This window comes from Erithacus rubecula (genome assembly GCF_903797595.1).
Source record: "Erithacus rubecula genome assembly, chromosome: 1".
In the NCBI taxonomy this organism is placed as follows: domain Eukaryota; kingdom Metazoa; phylum Chordata; class Aves; order Passeriformes; family Muscicapidae; genus Erithacus; species Erithacus rubecula.
Window position 1 is genome coordinate 94,838,322 of NC_136658.1, and position 20,717 is coordinate 94,859,038.

Here is a 20,717-nt window from a genome sequence, read left to right on the forward strand (position 1 = left end):
TCCCCACAAAGTCTTATTTTTGCCACAACCTAATTATTATCCGGGGAGATGTGTGTGGGGTGTGTTGTGTTTGGGTTTTTCCTCCCTATATGGGAGGTTCTCCCTTTCATTCATTCTTCTTCTTTTCTTTATGCCTTGGCCTCGGAGTGTTTTTCACAGGTTAAAAGCCTGTATTAGGTCTTTGAAAATGTCCGTGCTTGAAAAGAGAAGTCAAGCAGGGGAAAGAACAATTCGAACATAAAATAGAGAAGGATCTCTTACAGAGTGTGTTTATTACCTATGATAAGTAAGCATGTTATATGAATAATACTTATAAAATACTACAATCCTGGCTTAAAACTATTGTAGCTGTTTTGTTCCTGTCTGCTCATTCAGGGGAATATCTTAGGAAAAAACTCAAGATCAGTATTTCAAAAATATTATTGATAATCCTGTAGCCAGGAATTTCCTCTTCAGGACAATTTGTTTCTGGTTACTGGTTTCCATATCAAGCTTGCAATTCTTGAACCATTTCTTGCTTGACTTAACTAATATTCTACCAGATTACTTTCTGTTTAAGTCCATTTTCTTGCTTTGTTTTCCTTGTCTAGAAAGTTATTTCTGTGTTCCTTTTCTGTATTATGGATGGGGATTTCCATCTGCACTTTTTTTCCATCTGTGCTTTCCATCTGCACTTTTCCACAAGATATAGGAGGTCACTGTTCTTGGCTGTTTCTGAGACAACATCACCTCTGGTAAAAGTTGGCTGAAATTGGACAAGCTCAGAAATTAATAAGGAAAACAGTTTTTTTCAGTTGTATTTGGGAATTGGACTCAATGATCCTTTCCAACTCAGAATATTCTGTAGTTCTGTAATTTTTTAAAATATCAGGCAAGTCTGATGATCTGGCTTTGTTAAGTTTCAGTAACTATTTTGTCCCATTTTTGGTAATACACCACCACCATAGCTGCTGCTGAAAGCTTAAAACACTATTTGTGCTATGATCTTTTCCTGTAAACAATTTGTGTAACTGTAATGAAAATAATTATTTCTTCCTTTTATGAAAGGGAGATCTTCTGATTTTAGGTTACTTTTTTTCTCTATTGTAACTCACAGAATGCAAATAAATAATTTTAAAATGCCATTTAATTACTATTAGTGCCTGTAGGTCTCTTTGGTTAGTACTCTTTTGCTTCCCTACAAAATAATTGATATTAAAGACATGGAATTTTTTGTTTGTTTTGCCATCTACTTTTGTGATGGCATGAGCAGCTTCTTGATAGGAGACTCAAAGGAGGATCAGTGAGGGTTCACCTGAACACCTGAAATTGAAGCCACATCAGGAGGGCTTTATTTGAGCCAAAGGGAAGGAAAACAGGAAGGCAGTGATGTGGGAGTGAAGCTGGGGGTACAAGAGTGGTTTATGTGAGCTCTTGTCTGGGAACTTCTTATTAGTCCTAAATTTGATACATTTTGAGAGTAAGTCAGAGTTCACTGTATCCACCACTCAAAAATATTGAAGAAAAGGCTGAATGTTCATAGTGCACTAACTTTGAAAAAGTTAGTCTGCCCTGTTGTGTTTGTAGGTTGTACAAGTAAAATGAGGCTCCCTGTGGATTTTGAAAATTTAAAACACTCATTGAATCACATGTAAACTGATAATACAATTTTTTTTTTCCTGTATCAGACACAGCTCCGAAACCAGCTAATCCATGAATTAATGCACCCAATTTTGAATGGAGAACTTCAGCCACAGATGGTTCCAAGTGAAGACAGTTCACTTTTGATCACTGCTTCCAACAGTTTGGTGGCAGATCATCTCGAAAGATGTGGCTATGAGTATTCACTTTCTGTTTTCTTCCCAGAAAGTGGATTAGAGAAGAAGAAGGTAAGTTCAGTATTTTGCCTATTCCATGATGTTTAGGAGCTTTGTTCTCTGGGGATTGTCATATTCTAACAATTGAAAAAATAATTTTTGGTGGTAGAAAATACAAGCATAAGTACAGCTTCTGATAATCTCCACAAAACATTCCATCATTCAGGATCATTTTCATGAATATTTGAAACTGGCAAAAAGCTAATGATGCTGTTCTGGAAAGGTGCAGCCACAATCTGTGTGGCAGAGCATTTGGGAACTGAATCTGGTGAAAGTGTTTGGTCATTCAATTCCACTGAAAATGTGGTTCCTGGTCCGTTCAAGCTGTTCTAGCTAAAAAGTGTGGCTGCAAAAGGACAGTCCTTATCTTCCCTTCTCTGTAAGAGTGTGATAGGGTGAGGTTGTTTCTAACTGAAAATTAATTTTTTTTCCCTGGTGAGTAGTTAATCATCATTTGGGTTACTGAGTTCATCTGATTTGGATGATACATCAAGAAAACAGACAAGAAAAGTAGCAAGCATGTGTTGATGGTGGGGAGAGAACAAAACTCTCTTTTCACAGCTGAGCTGATGATGAAGCTACATGCTGGCTGCTGCATGTCTGAAATAGTGAAGATAAGTAAATGAGAACAGCAGGCCTCTAAAAATGATTTTACAGGGAGTAAATAGAACTTTCACATGTGGAAAACATTTACATTGATATAGTGCCATTTGTATACTCAAAATTATTTTAAATTAGTTAACCTTTTCCAACTGATCTTTCTTTTCTCCAAAGCTGTGGACTGTGCAAGATCTTCTTCAATTAATGAGGATCAATCCAAAATCCAGTCTTTACAAATCACTGGTAAAGTTATTTTTATTTTGAAAATAAGTTTAAATTACAGTGGTGATGAAAATAGACTGGCTAAGACTTCTTTTCTTTCTTACAGACTTCAGGAACTCAGAAGGAGAATAAAGGTAAAAATGTCTGCATGTGATGCAGACAAGGATAATTGTGTTAGCTTCATTTTTATTAAGATGTGAGCAGTAAAAAATCGGATTTCTTGAGTGTGTGTTGGTAATATGGATTTAGTCAGATTTTGAAACTTGGAGTACACAGGATGGTGAATGGTATATTTCAGGATTATCCAACTCATATTTGTAGTGTGGATTAACTGTTGACGTTCACTGACAAAATAAATTACTTGTACATTAGAAATATAAGAAAATCTGTAATCAGGTATTAAATATAATGCTCTTTGGAGGCTTTTCATACTAAGTTTGGAAAACTCAAGTTTTGGGTTGTCTGTCACACTGTGTTAGCTTGCAGAATATACTTCAAAAGCTAGTTATGGATTTAACTCACTTTCCATTGTATTCTATAAGAAATAATTCTTATATTTGCATGATGAAACCTAGGTATACTGTATAACCTAAAGGAGCTTAATCTTCAAAAACCCATGTTGCCTGAAGGCCTCATAGTTAAGTACTAATAATCTTCACTCTTAACTGACCTTGGGTGTCAAGAGACATGGATGGAACAAAAAGTTGTGTAAGGACAGCTTTTGCTGACAGATGTGGACTGTATTATACTTGTAATAGAACCATAATTGTTTACTAGTATTAATTTTTGCTAAAATATTTGTTCTTTTTGTAAATCAAATAGGTTTTTTTGTACATTGTAAATTGCTTTGTTAAATGCAGGCTCAAATTCTGTTTTGGTGTGAAATCAGAACTAACTAATTATTTGCTCTTGCTAGGTTTCCTTATGCAAATTTTAATTGGACTTACAGAACATCATCTAAACAGGGAAACTCACAACACAGAAACTCAGACCACCTCAGTGCCTTCTTACAGAGAGTCTCTTGGTGAGTGTAACCTGTGCAAGCAAGTCTCCCAGATGTTTTCATACTGATGTATAATATAGCTTTGTATATATTGTATGAATGGTGTTACTTTGTTACTTACTCAAATGCAGCCTGAAGTGGTAATGAGTAAAGGTCATGTCTGTCACTAGAACATGGAATTTCTAAATTTTCTTAAAATAAGGCAAGATCAGGATAGGATTTTTTTTTTTAAATCACTTGTGTGTTTTCTTAGGCATTTATCTAAGATCTATGACAAATGGACTATAAATGTTCTGTGCCAAAATATGTTCTAGAGAACAGAATTGTAAATGTGTGCCCTCTTTCTGTGAGCAAGTTAGGCATACATTGAGAGTTCTTGAACGTGTAATATGCATGCTGTTATTAATATATTAATACAAAAAAAGCTAAAAGTTGCATACAAAGGGAAATTCTTGTCCACCCATGGAAGAGGACGAATGACTATGTAATACCACAAATAGTGGCTAAACAGCCAAGTACCTCCTTCTAGGTATATGCTTATATGAATATATAAAGCAGATAGATGGCATTTCAATACTGCCTCTGCTTATGTGCCACACAAATCTTTCTAGGATAGTGCTGCTTGCATAAGCTGAGGAATGTCCTGCAGAGAGAGGTTCCTGCAGTCTTTGGTAAGGTAACTGCAGCAAGTGCTTTTAAATTATGATGGATGTGTTGCTTTATTGTAGCTGAGAAGCTTCAACTGATTGATGAACAGTTTGCAGACTCCTATCCTCAACATCAGAAATATGAATCTTTAGAAGTAAAACTTAATGAATATAGAAAAGAAATAGAGAAGCAGCTTCAAGAAGAAATGCATCAAAAGGTATAACTCTGGTTTATGAATTTGAGGGAGACAGTTGTTAGTTTTGACTTTACATATTGCAAACTTCTAATACTCAGGGTAAATTGAAAAAACGATCTAATACTTAGTTACAACAGGAGCAAAAGGCTAAATTAATCCAGTATCTATTGTTAATTTGATAACAAAATGATCCATAGCAGCTGAGAGGTGGGAGTTGCTGTTGTGTAGCTTGACAAATAATTAGTTTTTGATACTGATGAGAATTTGCATTCTATTTCAAAGCATTGCACAGAAACTCTAAAGTCATAAGAGACAGTATTATGAATAATTTCTGTGGGTTTTCTTTCTGTAGTTGAAGATAACTCTTCTAGGGAATTTTCCATAATTTTGGAAATAAGCTTAAAATGTTGTCACATAATCCTTTGATAATCCTTCTGTCTGAAAAATGGAGCAGAGGGAATATACTGCATTTCATTCAAATACATCTATTTTCTTTTCCATAAATTTCTGTCAAGATCATCAGTTTATTTGGATAGAAAAAATAAATCAACTATATTTCACTTCAATATATTTTTCTTTAATTTTTGTTCATTGGGATACAGAAATGATAATCTAATAATTAGAATTCTTCCACACACTTTTAAAGGCACTCAGTGTAATCCTCATTTATTTAGCCTGACAAGTAGAAAGATAGAGAGTTAAACCTCTCTTTTACCTTCATTCTTCACTTAGTCTTTATTCCCCAACTGTTTTTTAGTATGTAAAACACGTTAATTTGTGTGTTGTTAAGTTTGTATCAGTTTAAGCAAACCAGTTGTAACAAGGGAGGTGGGAGTCTTAACCCATGGGTTAAGATGGGTGTAAATCTCTTCTAATTTCAATTAGCTTTACACGAATTCCTTAGCAACATGATGTGAATTACTGTAAGACATTCCTAATGAAATTTGTATATATATACAAGTGACGCTGTACTCTCACTATTTTTTTAATTTTTTACAAAATTTATGCCCACAGACTTGAATTCCTTGATCAGACATTCCTACTGTGCTTTTACCACTCTTCAATCTTTTCTCACAATTTTTCTGTCATTCTCTTCTGATTTCTTTGCTCAGTTTTTCTTCACATTTTTTGTCTTGTATGCTTGTTTTCCATTTTCTTCCAAAGTAATTATTGTAATTCTTCATAATCCCATTTGTTCTCATATATATTGTCCTTCACACACAAATCATGGAGTCATGTTCCCAATGATTCTTCTGTGCAGTTGCAAATTTGTGCTTTCCTGTTTGTGTGCATTTATTTTTTTCCAGTTGTGCTTAGAAGTCAGTGAATTGGGATTTCTCTTTATCTTTTTATCTTTAGATAAAGTTATGTGTTCTGCATTTTTTTACATTTCTGGCACTTCTTTTTATGTCTAGGTGAATTTCTGTGGTTTCTTAGCAGTTCAGAATGTGGGTCTGTTTCTGCCAATTCTTGAATTACTAGTCAAAAGTGATTCTTTGGGAAAGGGACAAATGCCAGAGGAGGAATAGAACACCATGGCCATTCCTTAATTCAAAGCAGAGTATTACTCCTGCAGTGCATTTGTTCTTCATAGGTTTCTGTTCTGCTCTTGTCTAAAGCTGATAGTTTTGTGCAAGATCTGCTTTGGGATGCCAGTTAAACAGATGAGAACTATGTGAGACGTGCAGATAGTGTATGCTGCTAACATACTTCCATCACAGTAATAGATTACTACAAATGTATCATTTCCTAACAAGAATTTCAAGGTGAAATTTTGAATTGTCTTAGGAGGAATTGCCTTTTCTGATTTGAAGATGGCCCTATTTAACCCTCCCTTCCTCCTTTATTTAAAAGCTTAAACATTTTAAAGAAGTTGAAATAGCAAAGATTAAAATGGAGGAGAAAGTGCAGACCCAGAAGGAAATCTCCGAGCTGCGCCATGAGTTAGAGAAGACACATCAAGCAAAGTCTGAAGCCTTAATTTCTCGTGAAAAGAATGCTATTGAGAGGCTTCAAAAGCAACAAGAGGTAAAGTTCCAAGTATTTTCCTAATCTATTGCAAAATGATTCAGTGAATTGGTTAGACTGTTATTTTATTTTTGGGAGATTTACCTTCAGATCTTACTTGGGTTGTTAGGGAAAACTTAGAATTCACATTTATTCTTATAAATAGGGGAATGCATTTAAAACTGCAAGAATGAATATGGTTAAACACCCAAGTAGGGATGGCTGGAAAAGGAATGGTTCTGCAAGCTGGGATCTAAATATAATAAATACTTCTAAGTCTCTTTTAATAATTTTGCTGAATTCAGATCGCTGTTGTTTTGTTTTGTTTTTTTCACAGAAAGCTTTTAGTTATGCTTTTAAGTTCTTTTAGCTGCTTGGAAGACTTTAACCTAAATAGAAGAAATATGGTACAGATATGCTGTTTATTTTGATATATTTTATGTTATGAATAACCACCATCTTTACTGTAAACTAGCATCTAATTTCATTTTTTTGAACACATTTGTGTTGATGAGTTACTCCTCTGGGCTGTTAACTCTTGGTGTTTTGCCAGGGTAGTAACTGTTTCTACAGCACACAGTGATTTGTGTGTAATTCTCAACTGCTTACTCCTATCTCAAGCTGATACTTCTAAGTTTTTGAAAGAATAGTTTGTTTGCTCTTGTGTTGCCTGTTTGCTTTGCCACCTCCCTGCTATCTGCAGTAGACATTCACATCCAAATAAGAGTCATCCACAAATGCTGATTGTATTTTTGCTTTGGTGTGGTGGTTTTATCATTTTCTTTGTCTTGGTTTATTCCCTGAGAACATATGGTATTGGTTAACAAAACAGTTGTGCAGGTCTCCATATAAATTACTATAATAATAAACATTTTATCAGCATGCCATGAATTTATTTCATGGTTATGTACTTTGTAGCTGACAAGAAAACACATATGTTAATGCTATCATTCTTCTTCTGTGGGCATGAAATTAATTCAATAATAAAAGACCCTTCTACCAATGACTAGATCAACATATCTGTCAAGTATTGTGTATAAATATTTGATTTCTCTTGTCAGCTTCTGCACTCACTGGTAACTTTATTTCATTTACCTGGGGATTCTTTTAACAGAGTTCAGGTGTATTTACATTAAAGATGTCAGGTCATTTACCCCTTCACTTTATGTCTAGGAAATGCAGCTTGAGAAACTGCTCCTTTTTTTGTGCCAGGAGGAGCAGCTAAATCTGTCAGTTCTGTCAAATGCACATGGCTTTCAAAATTGATATAAGGGTCCATATGGCAAAACCATAATTTCTTCTTAGACCTTTTTTCTTCTGATATAAATAATGTCTTTTGTGATTAAAGGCAACAAACCCCATTATTATTAATAAGAAGGTATGTGGGTTTTGGTGTTAGATGTTCATCACTTGGAAAATCTCTTACAATTTTTTATGAGTTTCGTAAATTAAACTGCAAAATCTGAAAGGCTGTTACTTTACTCAGTTTCAGTTTTAAGTCATGTTTTACTGGTGGATTTTGCTATTTCTTACTTCAACTATGTTTTTGTGAAGAACATACAAAACTCGTTTATTAAAAAAAAAACGGTTGTTTGAATATGTTTATTCTGCAATTTTTTTAAAAATAATTTCCTTTCACTTGAGTTTTAATCAGTGCTATTTCTTAAAGGAAGGGTGTTTATGGGTACACAGAAGTGTGTCCATCTAAAACATTTTTACTCTGAGTGATAGTAGAAAGGGAATTTTAAAAAGATGCTTAAAATTGATTCCAGATGCTATTTCATATAATGACTACATAAATAGTATTTATGGGAGTAGGTTCAGTCAGTCCCTGAAGATCATTTTGAGTATGTTAAACAGTAAATGAAGTTTTACAGTGAAGTAAAACTAAGGATGATATTTTGTGATTCAGATAGAAGCAAAGGAAGTGTATGCTCAGAGACAAAGTCTATTGAAAGATATTGAAGCCATAAGGACCAGGGAAGCAGAACTGAAGCAAAGGATGGAGGCATTTGAAATGTAAGTTACTGAAGGATATGTACAGTGCTAAATGATGCTTCTGCAAACTTTGCCTCGAGATGTTTCTGCTTTGTGATGTTGAAATAGATTATATATCCCAGAAGTTACGTTTTACATTTTAAACAGTATTGCATACTGTCTCTATTAGCAGGGGTACCCCATACAAAAAGATGTTTTTGGTTTTTTTCTAATCTGCCTCATCCAACCAAAATAGTTCAGCATTGCTTTGCAGTCAATCAAATGTTTACTTTCAAGTGCATAAATTAAAAAAACTCAACCGCCAAACAACACAGTATGTAACCCTAACACTCATGAGATATGCACATGAGTATTTTGCCTCATTAGTCCTATGTTTTGGGGTTGATTTTTTTTTTGTTTTTAAATTATTTGTCCTTAAACAGATCCATTTTTTCTTAATTAAATAAAAAAGGTAACTAATCCATTTTTGGCCAAACTTTCAATACAACTTAATGTTGTTACGTTGTCATCTGTTTTTCATAGCAAAATGAGTATCCTGCAAATAAAAACTTGGGATTTTTTATCAACCCAGCAGAGGGTGCTGGTAGAATAGCATGCTCAGCACTCTTTCTTCTGAAATGTTTCTGGTGTGGGAAACTGAGCCAGGGTTAACCCGGGATAGCTGCATAATTGATTGGTACTGCATTTTAAATGGGGCCATTTAGTTTGTGTCACATCTCAGTGTTCTTAATGAACTACAGTGACAGTGTCTGATGACGATTTCAAATTGCTACAGTATTCCAAACAAGCAGGTTGCTCTTTTATGTCTATAAATGTTATTGTGAAAAAGAAACAAACCCCCAGACTAAAATTTTGACTTTATTGTTTGTATATTTCTGGATATTTCAGCACCCAGAAAGTTCAGGAGGAGAAAAATAAAGCTATAGAAGATGCACTTCGACGTCGTGAGGTTGCTGTGAAGAACATAGAGGAGACATATGACCAAAAGTTGAAGACAGAACTCCTAAAGTAATTTTTTTTTTGTCTCTAATAGGAAATATTTCCTATTATAAAAGAAAAATAAATTCTATAGGATTTATTTTGAAAATCAAAGCAATAATTTGAAAATGTGCACTTCTGTTTTTCTTTTAGTCAGATTGAATCTTTTACATTACTGCTTAGCTATTTGCTAGTAAGTTTGCTATATAAAATAATTCTCTTTTGGTTATAGGTTATTTTATTGCTGTAGTTTAAATTCTGTGTCGATATCTTGAGAAGAGATTTGACATTAGCTTGTATATTTAAACAAGAGGATCTGAAGCAGTATTAGTTACTTCCTTTGACCACAGTTAAAAGAACTGACCATTTTATGAATGTAGAACAGTCATGAAGGAGAAATCAGCATTAAAGAGAAGTTATAAGTTTTTTAAGGGATGAGACATACCAGTCCATTGTACAAACAGACTGGCTCTTACCTTCACTTCTTTCCTGTTCTGTGATACAGATCTCCCTCTTATTGGTTACTTTCTGTTTGAACTTGGTCTTAAGGTATTGGCAGTCACCTGTGACTTCTTTTGGGGTATTGCAGTGGGTGTATCCTAACTTTGCTATTGTACTTTGTAGTACTGTGGTCACTTGAACGGCTCCTTGATACAAAGTGCTCTTGGCATGTCATGAACCTGTCTCAGTGAGGTGGTTAAAGCCTCACTGAATTAAAGCTTTATTGACTGATGTATCAGTCAATAAAAGCAACTTTTAATTGCAAGCCAGTGAGCAGTATTATCTGTGGTTTTAGGTCTTTAAATTAAAGAGCAAAGATGTTGATAATAGGTTTTGGTGAAAATAATCCCTCAGCATTTGATAGTTTTGTTAGAGAACAGTGAAATGCAACTACTTGACTCACCTTACAGCTAGTTACAAACAGTGATTGCAAAGTCCTTTCAGTACATGAGCAGAAGCAAAGCATTTTAAGGATAATCTGCTGCCTTGGCTTATTTTATCAACATACAAAAAATTTTAAGGCATGCTTTAGGTGCTCAGAAAGACAAGATCCATGTCCTTTTGTCCCAAATCATTGATGAAAAGTATTAAAGAACTACTGTTTATTATACAGAAGTAGTGATGCTTACTAGCAAATAAATATTTTTTATTTTTTCAGTAAACATTAAATGCCATATTTGTGAGAAGGATCTGACCATTTGCAGAAATGCAGGAGGATGGATTTGGCTATATCTGAAACCATTTATAATTACATCCCAGTCATGTAGAATGCTGAGCTTTCTTAGCTCCTGTAAATTCCAGTTCAGTGCAGTGGCCCTGTTGGATAACTGTTGGGCTAGAATAGTGGTGTACCTGGGCAGTGCTCAGTGTCTGGCTGGTGACTGGTGGTGTGCAGGGAGCCTCTGGGGCCAGTTCTGGGGCCCTTATTGTCCAGCACCTTCATCTGGATATGGACACAGGGCATCTTCAGCTTTGAACATGAGGCTTAATTAAGAGGAATCATTTCCACAATGAATGGCAGAGTTTCAGTTCAGATTTTGACAAGGTTGGGAATTGTGCCAGTGCAAATCTTAGGAATTTTAACAAGGAAAACTGCAAAGCTCAGTGCTCGGGGCAGAATAGCCCTATGAGGTTGTATAAATGGGGAAAAGGAGTTGACTGAGGAGCTGCATTTCTGATGAGGAGGTGGATAAGTTACAGTGAATGCCAGGTTGATTATGAGCCAGCAGCCTGCTCTGACAAATAAGGCAAAATAATATGATGGGTAAGATTAGAAGTAGCATGGCCATCAGACTGAGGGAACTTAGTGTCCCTTGAAAAGTACTGGGGAAGGCTGTGCTGGGAATACCATGCCCAGGTTTGGGCTCCCCAGTTCAGAAAAGTCATGATGAAACTGGAAAGGGCTTTGTAAAGTCTGTCAGGATAGTCCATTTGGCTTGGACATAAAGTAAAAATCTACTGGGATGGTAGTGCAGCACTGGTACAGATCATCCAGGGAGATGGTGAATAAATGTCCTTTGAGGTTTTCAAGACTTGGCTAAGAAGAGCCACATCTGCCCTGCTGTAGAGGTTTTAATAGTCTGGCTTTTGGATGAGGTGGTTGAATGAGATGATTTGCAGGGCCCTTTCCAACCATTTTCGTGGATCTATGATAGTTACTTTTTGTCAGTAAATAATTGTGTGATTATAGTTTAGTCTGGGAAAGAATGGAATTAATACAAATGCCTGTGCATATGTGCACACACATTCTTTGGGAATAATATTTAATAATATTAATAAAATAAATAAAATAAAAATTAAAATAAAATATTAATAAAATAATTATTTTTGTTTCTAGATATCAGCTTGAATTAAAAGAAGAATACATAGCCAGAACCAATAAAGTTACTGAAGATGAGAAGAAAAATAAAGGTAACCATCTGTCTGAAATTGATGAAGTACCTGTCTATCTCTAGAGCTTTTACTGTCATATGCCAAACCCCCACTGTTACTGAACAGTCCTAGTGTTCAGTGGTGTAAGGGACAGAAGAGCCATCAGAACAGAGAACAGTGACAGTTCAGCAACTCTCTGCTGTTCAGAATGCATTGGCAATTATGAACTGCTGCTTTGCACAGAGGCTGCAGAGTATTCCTGGTTTTTCAGAGTCGTGTTTCCCTCACAAGTCCTGCTGGCTCATTCAGGCTTTAACTGAACTCTGGTGCTGTACCCTGGCACAGTTGCCAGTTTCCACATTTATTGTGCAAAGATGTTTAATTGGAGCTTGCGGAAGAGAGCAGGAACAGATTACAGGGTTAGACTTTTAAGTTTGGGATGTGTAAGAAATGATGTATCACAGGCATATGAATTTGATTTACTTAATTCTAAATGTGTATATGCATATGTATACTTTTGTATATACAGCATGATTTACTTAATTTTGAAGGCGTGTGTATGACATTCAGTCATTTTTATGTCTTAAATTGAATTTTGGGCTTAGCAGCTTAGAACTGTTTTCTGCTGATACTGTTTTTTACTGTAATACTCTACTAATTTTAATTCAGCATTTGTAATCCTCCCTGCAGAGAAAGCTATGCTTTTGCAAGAAGAAGCCATTGCTGTTAATTCAAAAAAGGAGGAACTCAAGCAAGCTGTGTCACGTACCAAAGAGCTTGAGGTAATTGTAAATATGAATTTAAAGAAGCCAGTATTCTAATCGGTGCAGTTGAGGTATGTTAGAAATAAAAAAGAAAATGTGAAATAAAAATAATTAAGAAGTACAACAGTTCATAAGCTTCTAAACTGTTCTTTATCTGCAGCTGGATTTGGAGTCAGTGAAGGCCCAGGTTCTGTTGGTAAATAAACAGAATCAGTTGTTGACAGAAAAACTGAAAGAGGTATCAGACTATCCTTTACTAAAGGAGGAAAAATTGGAGCTCCAAGTGCAGAATAAACTACTTAGGCAACAGTTGGATGAGACTCGGAGTGAGAACCAGCATCTTCGAGACAGTCAGTGTGAATGATTTAGTTATTTTCTTGTTTATGTTTCTCTACAAGTATTTGTTTAGAAGTAAATTTTCATTAAAATGCTTTCTTTGTATTATATTTGCTAGTAGTTTGCATGAAGCCCAAGCTAGTGGTTGTGTATAATTGAGCAGTTCTTGGCATAAGTTTATTTTCTTTTATATGTCTGTATGGGAGAAATCCTGAATTAACTAGTAACTGTAATATGGAAGGATATCCCTTTCACCCTCTGAAAAAACCAGTGCAATATTTCTAACCATAGCATTAGTAGGGTTAATAATGGCAAAAGAACACCATGTTATTATTTGTTTGCCTGACTACAGTAATAAATACAAAATATTTTTAATGTGCATTTCAGATTACAGGAGAGTAGAGATGTATGTGCAGTTGCAGGTGAGGATATGTATTTCTATTCCAGTGTAGGACAGTTTGGGTCTAGTTCTCAAAGGACTACACCAACAAAGCTTTTGGTCCTTTGTAAAAGGAAAGAAAAAAAATATCCCCGGGTAGACAAAGTCTTGTTGTGTTCCTAAAATCAAATCAGCTTTACATGTTCATGGGGTATAATGTAGAAAAGTGCACACTTTGTTATTCTTTGTCTGAGTGTCCTGTGTTTCCCTTTTGGGGTAGAGCTGTCCCAGCCCTCAGCAGAGTTCTTGGCCTGCCAAGTGGAGCTGAGGAGAGTGGAGCATTCTAAGAAGCTGGTGCTGGATGAATTTGAAAGTCATAAGCAGATGTTGGAAAAACAGCTACAAAGTGAGGTAAATTATTATTTCTAAATGATTTGAATCTTATGTTCTTCCTGTCATCTCTTTCACAATTACCCATCTGCCTGTGCAGGCCATTTGGCATGCAGTTACAAGGATTGTTTGTACTGTATCTATTTTTATGTAAACAACTCAAAAGAAAACAAAACATCACTAAAATATCACTAAAAAAACTACCAAAAAGTAAAACCAGCCCTACATAATCAACTAAGTCTTACTGAGTCACCAAATTGTCAGTGCTGAGTTTCAGTAGGATACTATGTGTATATGGTCTGACTGGACCTGAAAACATTTAGAAACCAAGTTCAGGCAGTTGAGATTATTCTTTTTGGTTGAATTACTCTGGTTTGTGTTTTTCTCTTGATTTCCTATAGATTGAGCGTTGTGCCCAGTTAAAGGCCCAGCTGTTAGACTCTGAAGCTACTGTCAGGAAGTTAAATATGCAGGTTGAAGAACTGAAACTGCAAGTGAAACAAACACAGGCAGGTTTGTATCTTAGACCAGATCAGTCCTTTATGATGGAAAAGTGTAAGAAGTTTCAAAAGCTTGAAAAACTGCAGTTGTGTAGAACTAACACTTCACCAGGGAGTAGATTTTAAAGTTTAAAATCAAAATCTACTTAAAGCCAGTTTAAAAAGGAGACTCATTGCAACCTCCTTGCAGAAAACAAACCTATAAGAGGAAGGAAAATACTCTTCCTGAGCATTTGTGTATTTTTCTTGTCTGTTTTTCCTCAGTATAAGGACATTTATGTTTGCTGGTAACATAAGCAGCATTTTCCAGCAGGCAACTTGTGTTTTAATGTGTTTTGATTCTTGAATGTTCATAATAAAAATAATCAATTTGAAACTTTATTTTGTACCTCAGAAACTTAAGTCTGACTCCTACACAGATTTAGTCAAGTCTAATAACTTTTGCCTAATATAGGCTTAGCTTATCTCGTATGGGAGTTAGAAACAGAACTTACATAAAGCAATTCAGTCTCTCAAGAAATGTGCTTTTAAAGATGCCTGTCAAAATGCTAATATCAAGTATTATAAATAAAAGGGTTGGTATGTGTATTTAATGTAAAAATATGGAATTCAGTTCTGCAATGATTATACATTACATACAGCATGTTTTGCCTCATAGTTCAGAATATGCAATATTTTATGATTTATACTATTCACTAGACTGATATGTATGTTTATGGTACATGTATCAGTACCACTTGGAATTGGAAATTTATTCTATTAAAATAGAAAATATATATTTTAATTCAATGACTGAAAGTACTGTAGGAACTTTTATTTTACATCAGAGTTAATGAAATCATTGAAGAACCATTTATGTAGAATAAAAACAAGGTGGTAAATTTGCTGAAAGATACAATTCTATAGTTTGATCTTTTGGGCTTGTTGAAGCATGCAAGTGAACGGAAGCAGACGGCCCCAAAACTCAATTTAACTGATCATTTTGGAGTACTTTTAATGAAAAATTAAAAAAAATAAACAACAAAACATTTTCTATATGCTGTGTTGTTTTTCTCCAAAATTATTTTTTTTATTTAAATAAAGAAAAGTTAGGACTTAGAACATGGCATACCATGTGTTCCTTAGTTATGATTAGTTATGATAGTTAGCATGATTAGATATAGCATGTTCAAAGTGGTAATGCTTTCATGTTTATTTGTTTACTTAAACATAATTTTTAAAATAACATTGTAGAATACATACATAATGGTGGTTTTATATGGTCGAATTATATATTTAAAAAATAGCAGTGGTAATTTTCAGCTTTGGAGCTGCATTGAAGATACATTTAAGTCAATTTCAATTAAACCATTAAATTCTCAAAATGTAAGCCAATTCCATAGTAGAATAATTTTGATGAAATGGGAACTTCAGTGCCATGTTTTGCTGTTTTTGCTTTGCTGTAGGATCTGTCTCTCGTTAGTGTCTCACTGTCTCTCGCTGCCCTTAGCGCTGGAGCACGAGGTGTATCGGAACCCGAAGCCGTCGCTGGTGGAGCGCTCCGTGCTGGAGCTCCTGGGCGAGCGGCTGGTGCCCCCCGACGTGTCCGTGGGCAGCGCCTTCCCCCGGCCAGCGCTGCTGGGAGCGCTCAGCGCCGCGCCAGCGCCCCCCTGCTGCCAGCGGCCGCGCAGCGCCTCCCCCGACCCTGACCTCGAGTGCATCGCGCAGGCCCGCGCCAGGGTCAAGGAGCTGGAGAAGGAGGCTGAGTACCTGGATGAAGCCTACAGGAGTTACCAGCACAGAGCCATGCTGAACGCAGCTGCAAGCAGAACGCCAAGGAAGATGCAGCCCACTTTCGTTCTGCAGTGTCCTCTTAGTAGACACCCTTTGACTACCCAGCAGGAACTGCTAGAGGATAATCCCAGCTCCCAACATTCCCCTCTGGGCAGTCCAAGAGGTGAGGAACACATGAAAAGGGCTGGGCAGGCTGATATCTTGCAAACTCCCGTAACGCCGCCGCACAGAGGAGCGTCTCCAAGGCGCCTTTCTTCTACTCCCATTTCCAAACCGAAGAGACACCTCAGCAACAAGAGAATTCCAGATGGTGAGTCACAATTGCTGATGGGGTGCACTAATGGGTTTTGCTTACTGTTCCTCTTGTGCTCTGGGAACACAAAGATTTATTGGTGTTAGTTGTTCACTTGTTAATTGCTAAGAAGCAGGAGAAATTAGGAGATGTGGCTTTGCAGGAGACAGAATGTACCAGCTGCTTGGAGAGCTGCTTCTTCCTGGAAACGTGGACTGGAGAAATGTGTTGAGGGAAGTTAAATGTGCTCCAGGGAGCTTTCCAGAGAAGACTGTACTGTATAAATCCCTACAGGTGCAACCCTAAGATACACAGTTCAATTCAAAACTTGCTATTAAGTATAACTACATTGCAACATCAGTGGTAGTTTTCTTAACCCTCCTATATTTCTAACCTTTTATTTAACTGTTGTAGTTACAAGTGTGTGGCAGAAGATGTCTTTGGCTTCTCTTAAATTGAGCTTTCCAGTCTGAAAGGTCCAGGTTTCCTTTTGTTTGTTCTTTTTGCTGTGACATATTTATAAAATACTCTTGAGCAATTTTAAGGAGGAAGGATTTAGTATTTGAAAAATTTTGATTTGCTGTTAATATCACAGTTTCTAATAATTGATTAGTCTTTTTTTTTTTTTTTTTTTTTTTTTAAGGATGGTACTCAGAAACGCAAGCAATTAAAAAAATTTTTAAAGATCTGTTGTTTCAAATCTGCAATATATCTGCTTCTTGAGTGATGCAATTTTTTTTACCCTGACACTAAGGGGATTTAATGGGATGAAAAAAAGAGACAGTAAAAAAAAAAAAAAGAAAGATAATGATCAGTTTCTCCATGAAAGAAGGTTAAATACAAGGGCAACTTAGTTTGGAAGAAAATGGCTGAGATGTGCTGTGGGAAATCTGGAAAACAATAAGCAATGTGAAAAAGGTGAAAAGGGATCAGTTGATTACTGCTCACAGGCCCCAGAATCCCGTGATGTTGAAAGGAAATAAAATTAAATACTTTTTCATACTATTAGTAAGCTATGTAATTTATTGCTTCTTTGGGAACAAGTATAGACACAGGAATAAAACTTCTCTGTCAGGAGGATCCAAAAAAGTGCTTGGAGAAAGGTCTAGGTGGGTGTTGCCAGAAGCAAGATATGAATATTCTTCTTTTTCAATTTTAGTTTAGTTTTGCTTGGTAATGGGCACTATTAAAACAGGTTACAAACACTGATGGATTGGGACTGACCCTGTGTTTCTGCATGTAGAGCACCATACTCTGTTACTAAAAACATCTTTGAGACTTGAACTTCCAAAGCAATCTTTCATGTTGAAAGTTCTCTCTGTCAGCTTCTGTATAAAGTAACACAGACTATTTAGTACTGCACACAGACAAAATCTTTCATAATACTAAGGTTTTGTTGAAAAGTTAGGAAATGTTAAAACTATAGTTGTGTGTATCACCTGAACAATCCATCCTTCCTGTCTTTGTACTCTTCAGAAGCTAGTTACAGGATGGCAGATCTCTTTTTTTTCCATTGGATCTGTTCTTTGCTTTAATGCACAAAACTGACTGGTTCTGGAGAGAGGTAAGAATTGAATTATTACCTGATCCAGGAGTTACAGAAATGGAGTGGAGGAAACCAGGCTGCAGCTGGGTGATAGGATATTAAGGTTAGCTTCAGTGCTAACTGTGCTGTTAGTGGATTTGTCACCTTCCACTGGGATTGCTTCCCCACTGAGATGTCACTTTGCTCTCATGAGTTTTCTGAGGAGTGAATTTATACTGCTGTATATATATTGTTCTTTTCTGCTAGAGATGGCTGAAGCACCAGGTATGATTTTGCTAGAAAACTCGTAAGTTGTTATGGAGGCTTCTGTGGAGCTTTTTGGTGCTCTTGGAAATACCAGTCAAGATACATGTGAGTCAGATTTGTTTTTCCTTTAAGTGAGGTTAAGTGCAGCTCAGTTGTCAGCACCTGTCTCTGGAGAGTGAAAGGAACAAGTGTGTCCTCCTCTAAAATACTTAGAGTTGGCAGATCCAACAGCTGTTTTACTGCATAATCTGCAAGTGGAAGGATTATGCAGTTTTTTCTTTTCCTTAAAATTAGCTCATGCTGTTTCACTATTTTCCTTCTTAAGTCCATGCACAGTGAACCAATAATGCATGTGTTGTACAACCAGCCTTGTCTGAGAAACAGTAGGACTAATAACTAATATGAATTGTGGGATTTTTATTCTGCAGACATCAAGAGCTCATCCCTCACCTCTTCACAGCGGAGTGTTGACCGGGTTCTTTCTCCTATTTCAAAGCCATATTCACTTTCATCTTCTGAATCTGTTCCTTCCTCACCATCCAGTCACGGCCAGAAAATCAGGTAACATTGTTTGCAAAGCAACATTTTAAATCTGCTTTTTAAAGAAACACTTATCTAATTGCTCAAGTGATAGCTGCTTTTGCAAATCAAGCAAGCCATTGATTTTGTAAGTAAAAGATTTTCTAAAGATGAATAAGGATTTCTGTTTTAAATATCATTCACCAAGTGGAACCTAGTTATAAAAAAAACCAAACACTTTGACTTGCTCTGGGCAAAGCCATGTCTCTTTATTGTGTCTCTATTTTTCACATCTGTGACCTGACTGATGAGCTTTTGCTAATTGATGCATTTGAATTTCTGCTTCCTGTTTGAGAATTTAAATCAAGGCAATTGTACATTCTCATTTCATTCATTAACAAGCTGTAATGTTAAATTTATTACTTCTTTTCTCTCTCTTGAAGAGCTTGTTCATGTGCCTGTTTTCAAAGTAGTTCAGTCTCCTTGTGGGAATGGGAAGGGTAGCACAACTCTTCCCTTTTCTTGTTGTTTTTTCTAAGATCTTTTTAAGGTAAATTAATAACTTAACCAAGTTAGACTGCATTAAAATGACTTTTCTTTCATCTCTATATGTCCTATTTCCATGTCTGGAGTTCTTCTGTTCTTAATGGCCCGTGTTGCTTCCACTCTTCAAAACTAAGAATCCTGAATATGTTTCTTCAGAAGCAGCTCTAGGATTTAACTTTTGATATTTTTTTCCCAAAAAGAGACAACTGAATTGTCTTAACCTGCCAGCCATCATTCCTGATTTGATGGCAGAAAGGCAGCCTGTGCTGGGGCAGCTCCAGCAGGCATTTGTAGGATTTCTTATTTCGTTATTATCCAGGCCTCAACATACATTTAATGCAGAGAGGGTCTCTTATCTGCTGAGAATTTTGGGAGAGCCTTTATGTTATTTGTCTTCAAAATGAGCTGTTGGGATATTTAGGGACTGTGAGGTCAGTTTCCTTTAAGCATTCCCTTGAGGCTGTGTCTCCTTTCCCTACCCATTCACATTTTCTGTTGTATGTCTCAGATTTCTTGTACTTCTCTGACAGACCTTAAAAAGTGAAGGTTGAATGTTAACCTCCATGTTAAGGTGATAGGGGAAAGTGCTCTAATCCTGTGAGGGACTGTAATTCTTTGTAGGATTTTGTAGACTCCATCGTGCTTGAGGAGTGAACATATGAGCAAATTGTGTTGCAGAGGACAGACCTGGGAAGGCAGCTATAGTTTGTTGTTGCTTTCTTGGGTTTCTTATGACAAAGCAAGGGTATAAGGTCCCAATAATTGTCTTGAACTTGCTGCTTTCCCAAGACTTTCTTAAAAGAAAAACATTCTTTTGTTGTGTATTTTCTAATTTAATGTGCTTTGGACTGTTTTGTGTTACACGAAATATTTGAGAAATGCTTGTGTGGGCTTTTCCAGTTATTTACTCTTATTATTAGGCAAATGCTACATCACTGATGTGTATTGTGGGATTAGTTTATGACCTGTACATTTTAAGTGGCAGTGGGAACTTCTTTGGAAAGGAAAGAAAAGCGAATATGATGCTGTGACATCCGTGACAAGCCATTAGAAGTCAGACCTCAGTCAGTGGCAAAGAACAATTGCTTCTATGACTACAGGAGCTCCTTGTTTATTTATATTCCAAGGTATGAGTGGTATGAAGGAAGCCAGTAAACACAGACAGGAAAACTGGAGTGATAAGGCAGATTATTACCTAATTTTTTGTTTGTTTAGGCCTGCAGAAACCTGTTGAGGGTCTTTACTGAGGCAGTGGGTTCTCTTCCTGGCAGTGTTGCAGGACTCAGTATTGAAGGAAGTTTCATACATGTCCTTGAACTTTGCACCCTTAAGAATTATTTAGTACTTAACCATTTCTTTGAAGAAAAAACTCAAAACACAAAACAGATTTCCAAAAACTTGAGATTTCATTTACTCTGTCCTATTTAATTTCCAGGATATTTTTCCCCACTGACATCACTGAACTATCCTTCTGGCAGTGCAGATTTATTTGTCTGTGCCCAGATTCGCTTTTTGTTTATGAACAAATCTCATTGTTGGGAGTAT

At 36.2% G+C, this 20,717-nt stretch overlaps 1 protein-coding gene across 3 annotated transcripts in view; it reads left to right on the forward strand.

Annotated features, from left to right (window-relative positions):
- OFD1 (OFD1 centriole and centriolar satellite protein) overlaps nt 1–20,717 on the forward strand; it is a 29,341-nt gene that overhangs the window by 464 nt on the left and 8,160 nt on the right. For 2 of the 3 annotated variants that reach the window (XM_079307359.1, XM_079307360.1), the window contains 15 exons: nt 1,668–1,868; nt 2,631–2,699; nt 2,785–2,812; nt 3,595–3,702; nt 4,410–4,546; nt 6,380–6,553; nt 8,445–8,551; nt 9,419–9,538; nt 11,847–11,920; nt 12,572–12,663; nt 12,806–12,995; nt 13,641–13,771; nt 14,152–14,263; nt 15,740–16,333; nt 18,536–18,668. In XM_079307359.1, the coding sequence (XP_079163485.1) occupies nt 1,668–1,868; nt 2,631–2,699; nt 2,785–2,812; nt 3,595–3,702; nt 4,410–4,546; nt 6,380–6,553; nt 8,445–8,551; nt 9,419–9,538; nt 11,847–11,920; nt 12,572–12,663; nt 12,806–12,995; nt 13,641–13,771; nt 14,152–14,263; nt 15,740–16,333; nt 18,536–18,668 (2,270 nt within the window). Of the gene's footprint in view, nt 1–1,331; nt 1,460–1,667; nt 1,869–2,630; nt 2,700–2,784; nt 2,813–3,594; nt 3,703–4,409; nt 4,547–6,379; nt 6,554–8,444; nt 8,552–9,418; nt 9,539–11,846; nt 11,921–12,571; nt 12,664–12,805; nt 12,996–13,640; nt 13,772–14,151; nt 14,264–15,739; nt 16,334–18,535; nt 18,669–20,717 lie in introns of those variants that run through there. The other variant, XM_079307361.1, reaches the window with a different exon arrangement.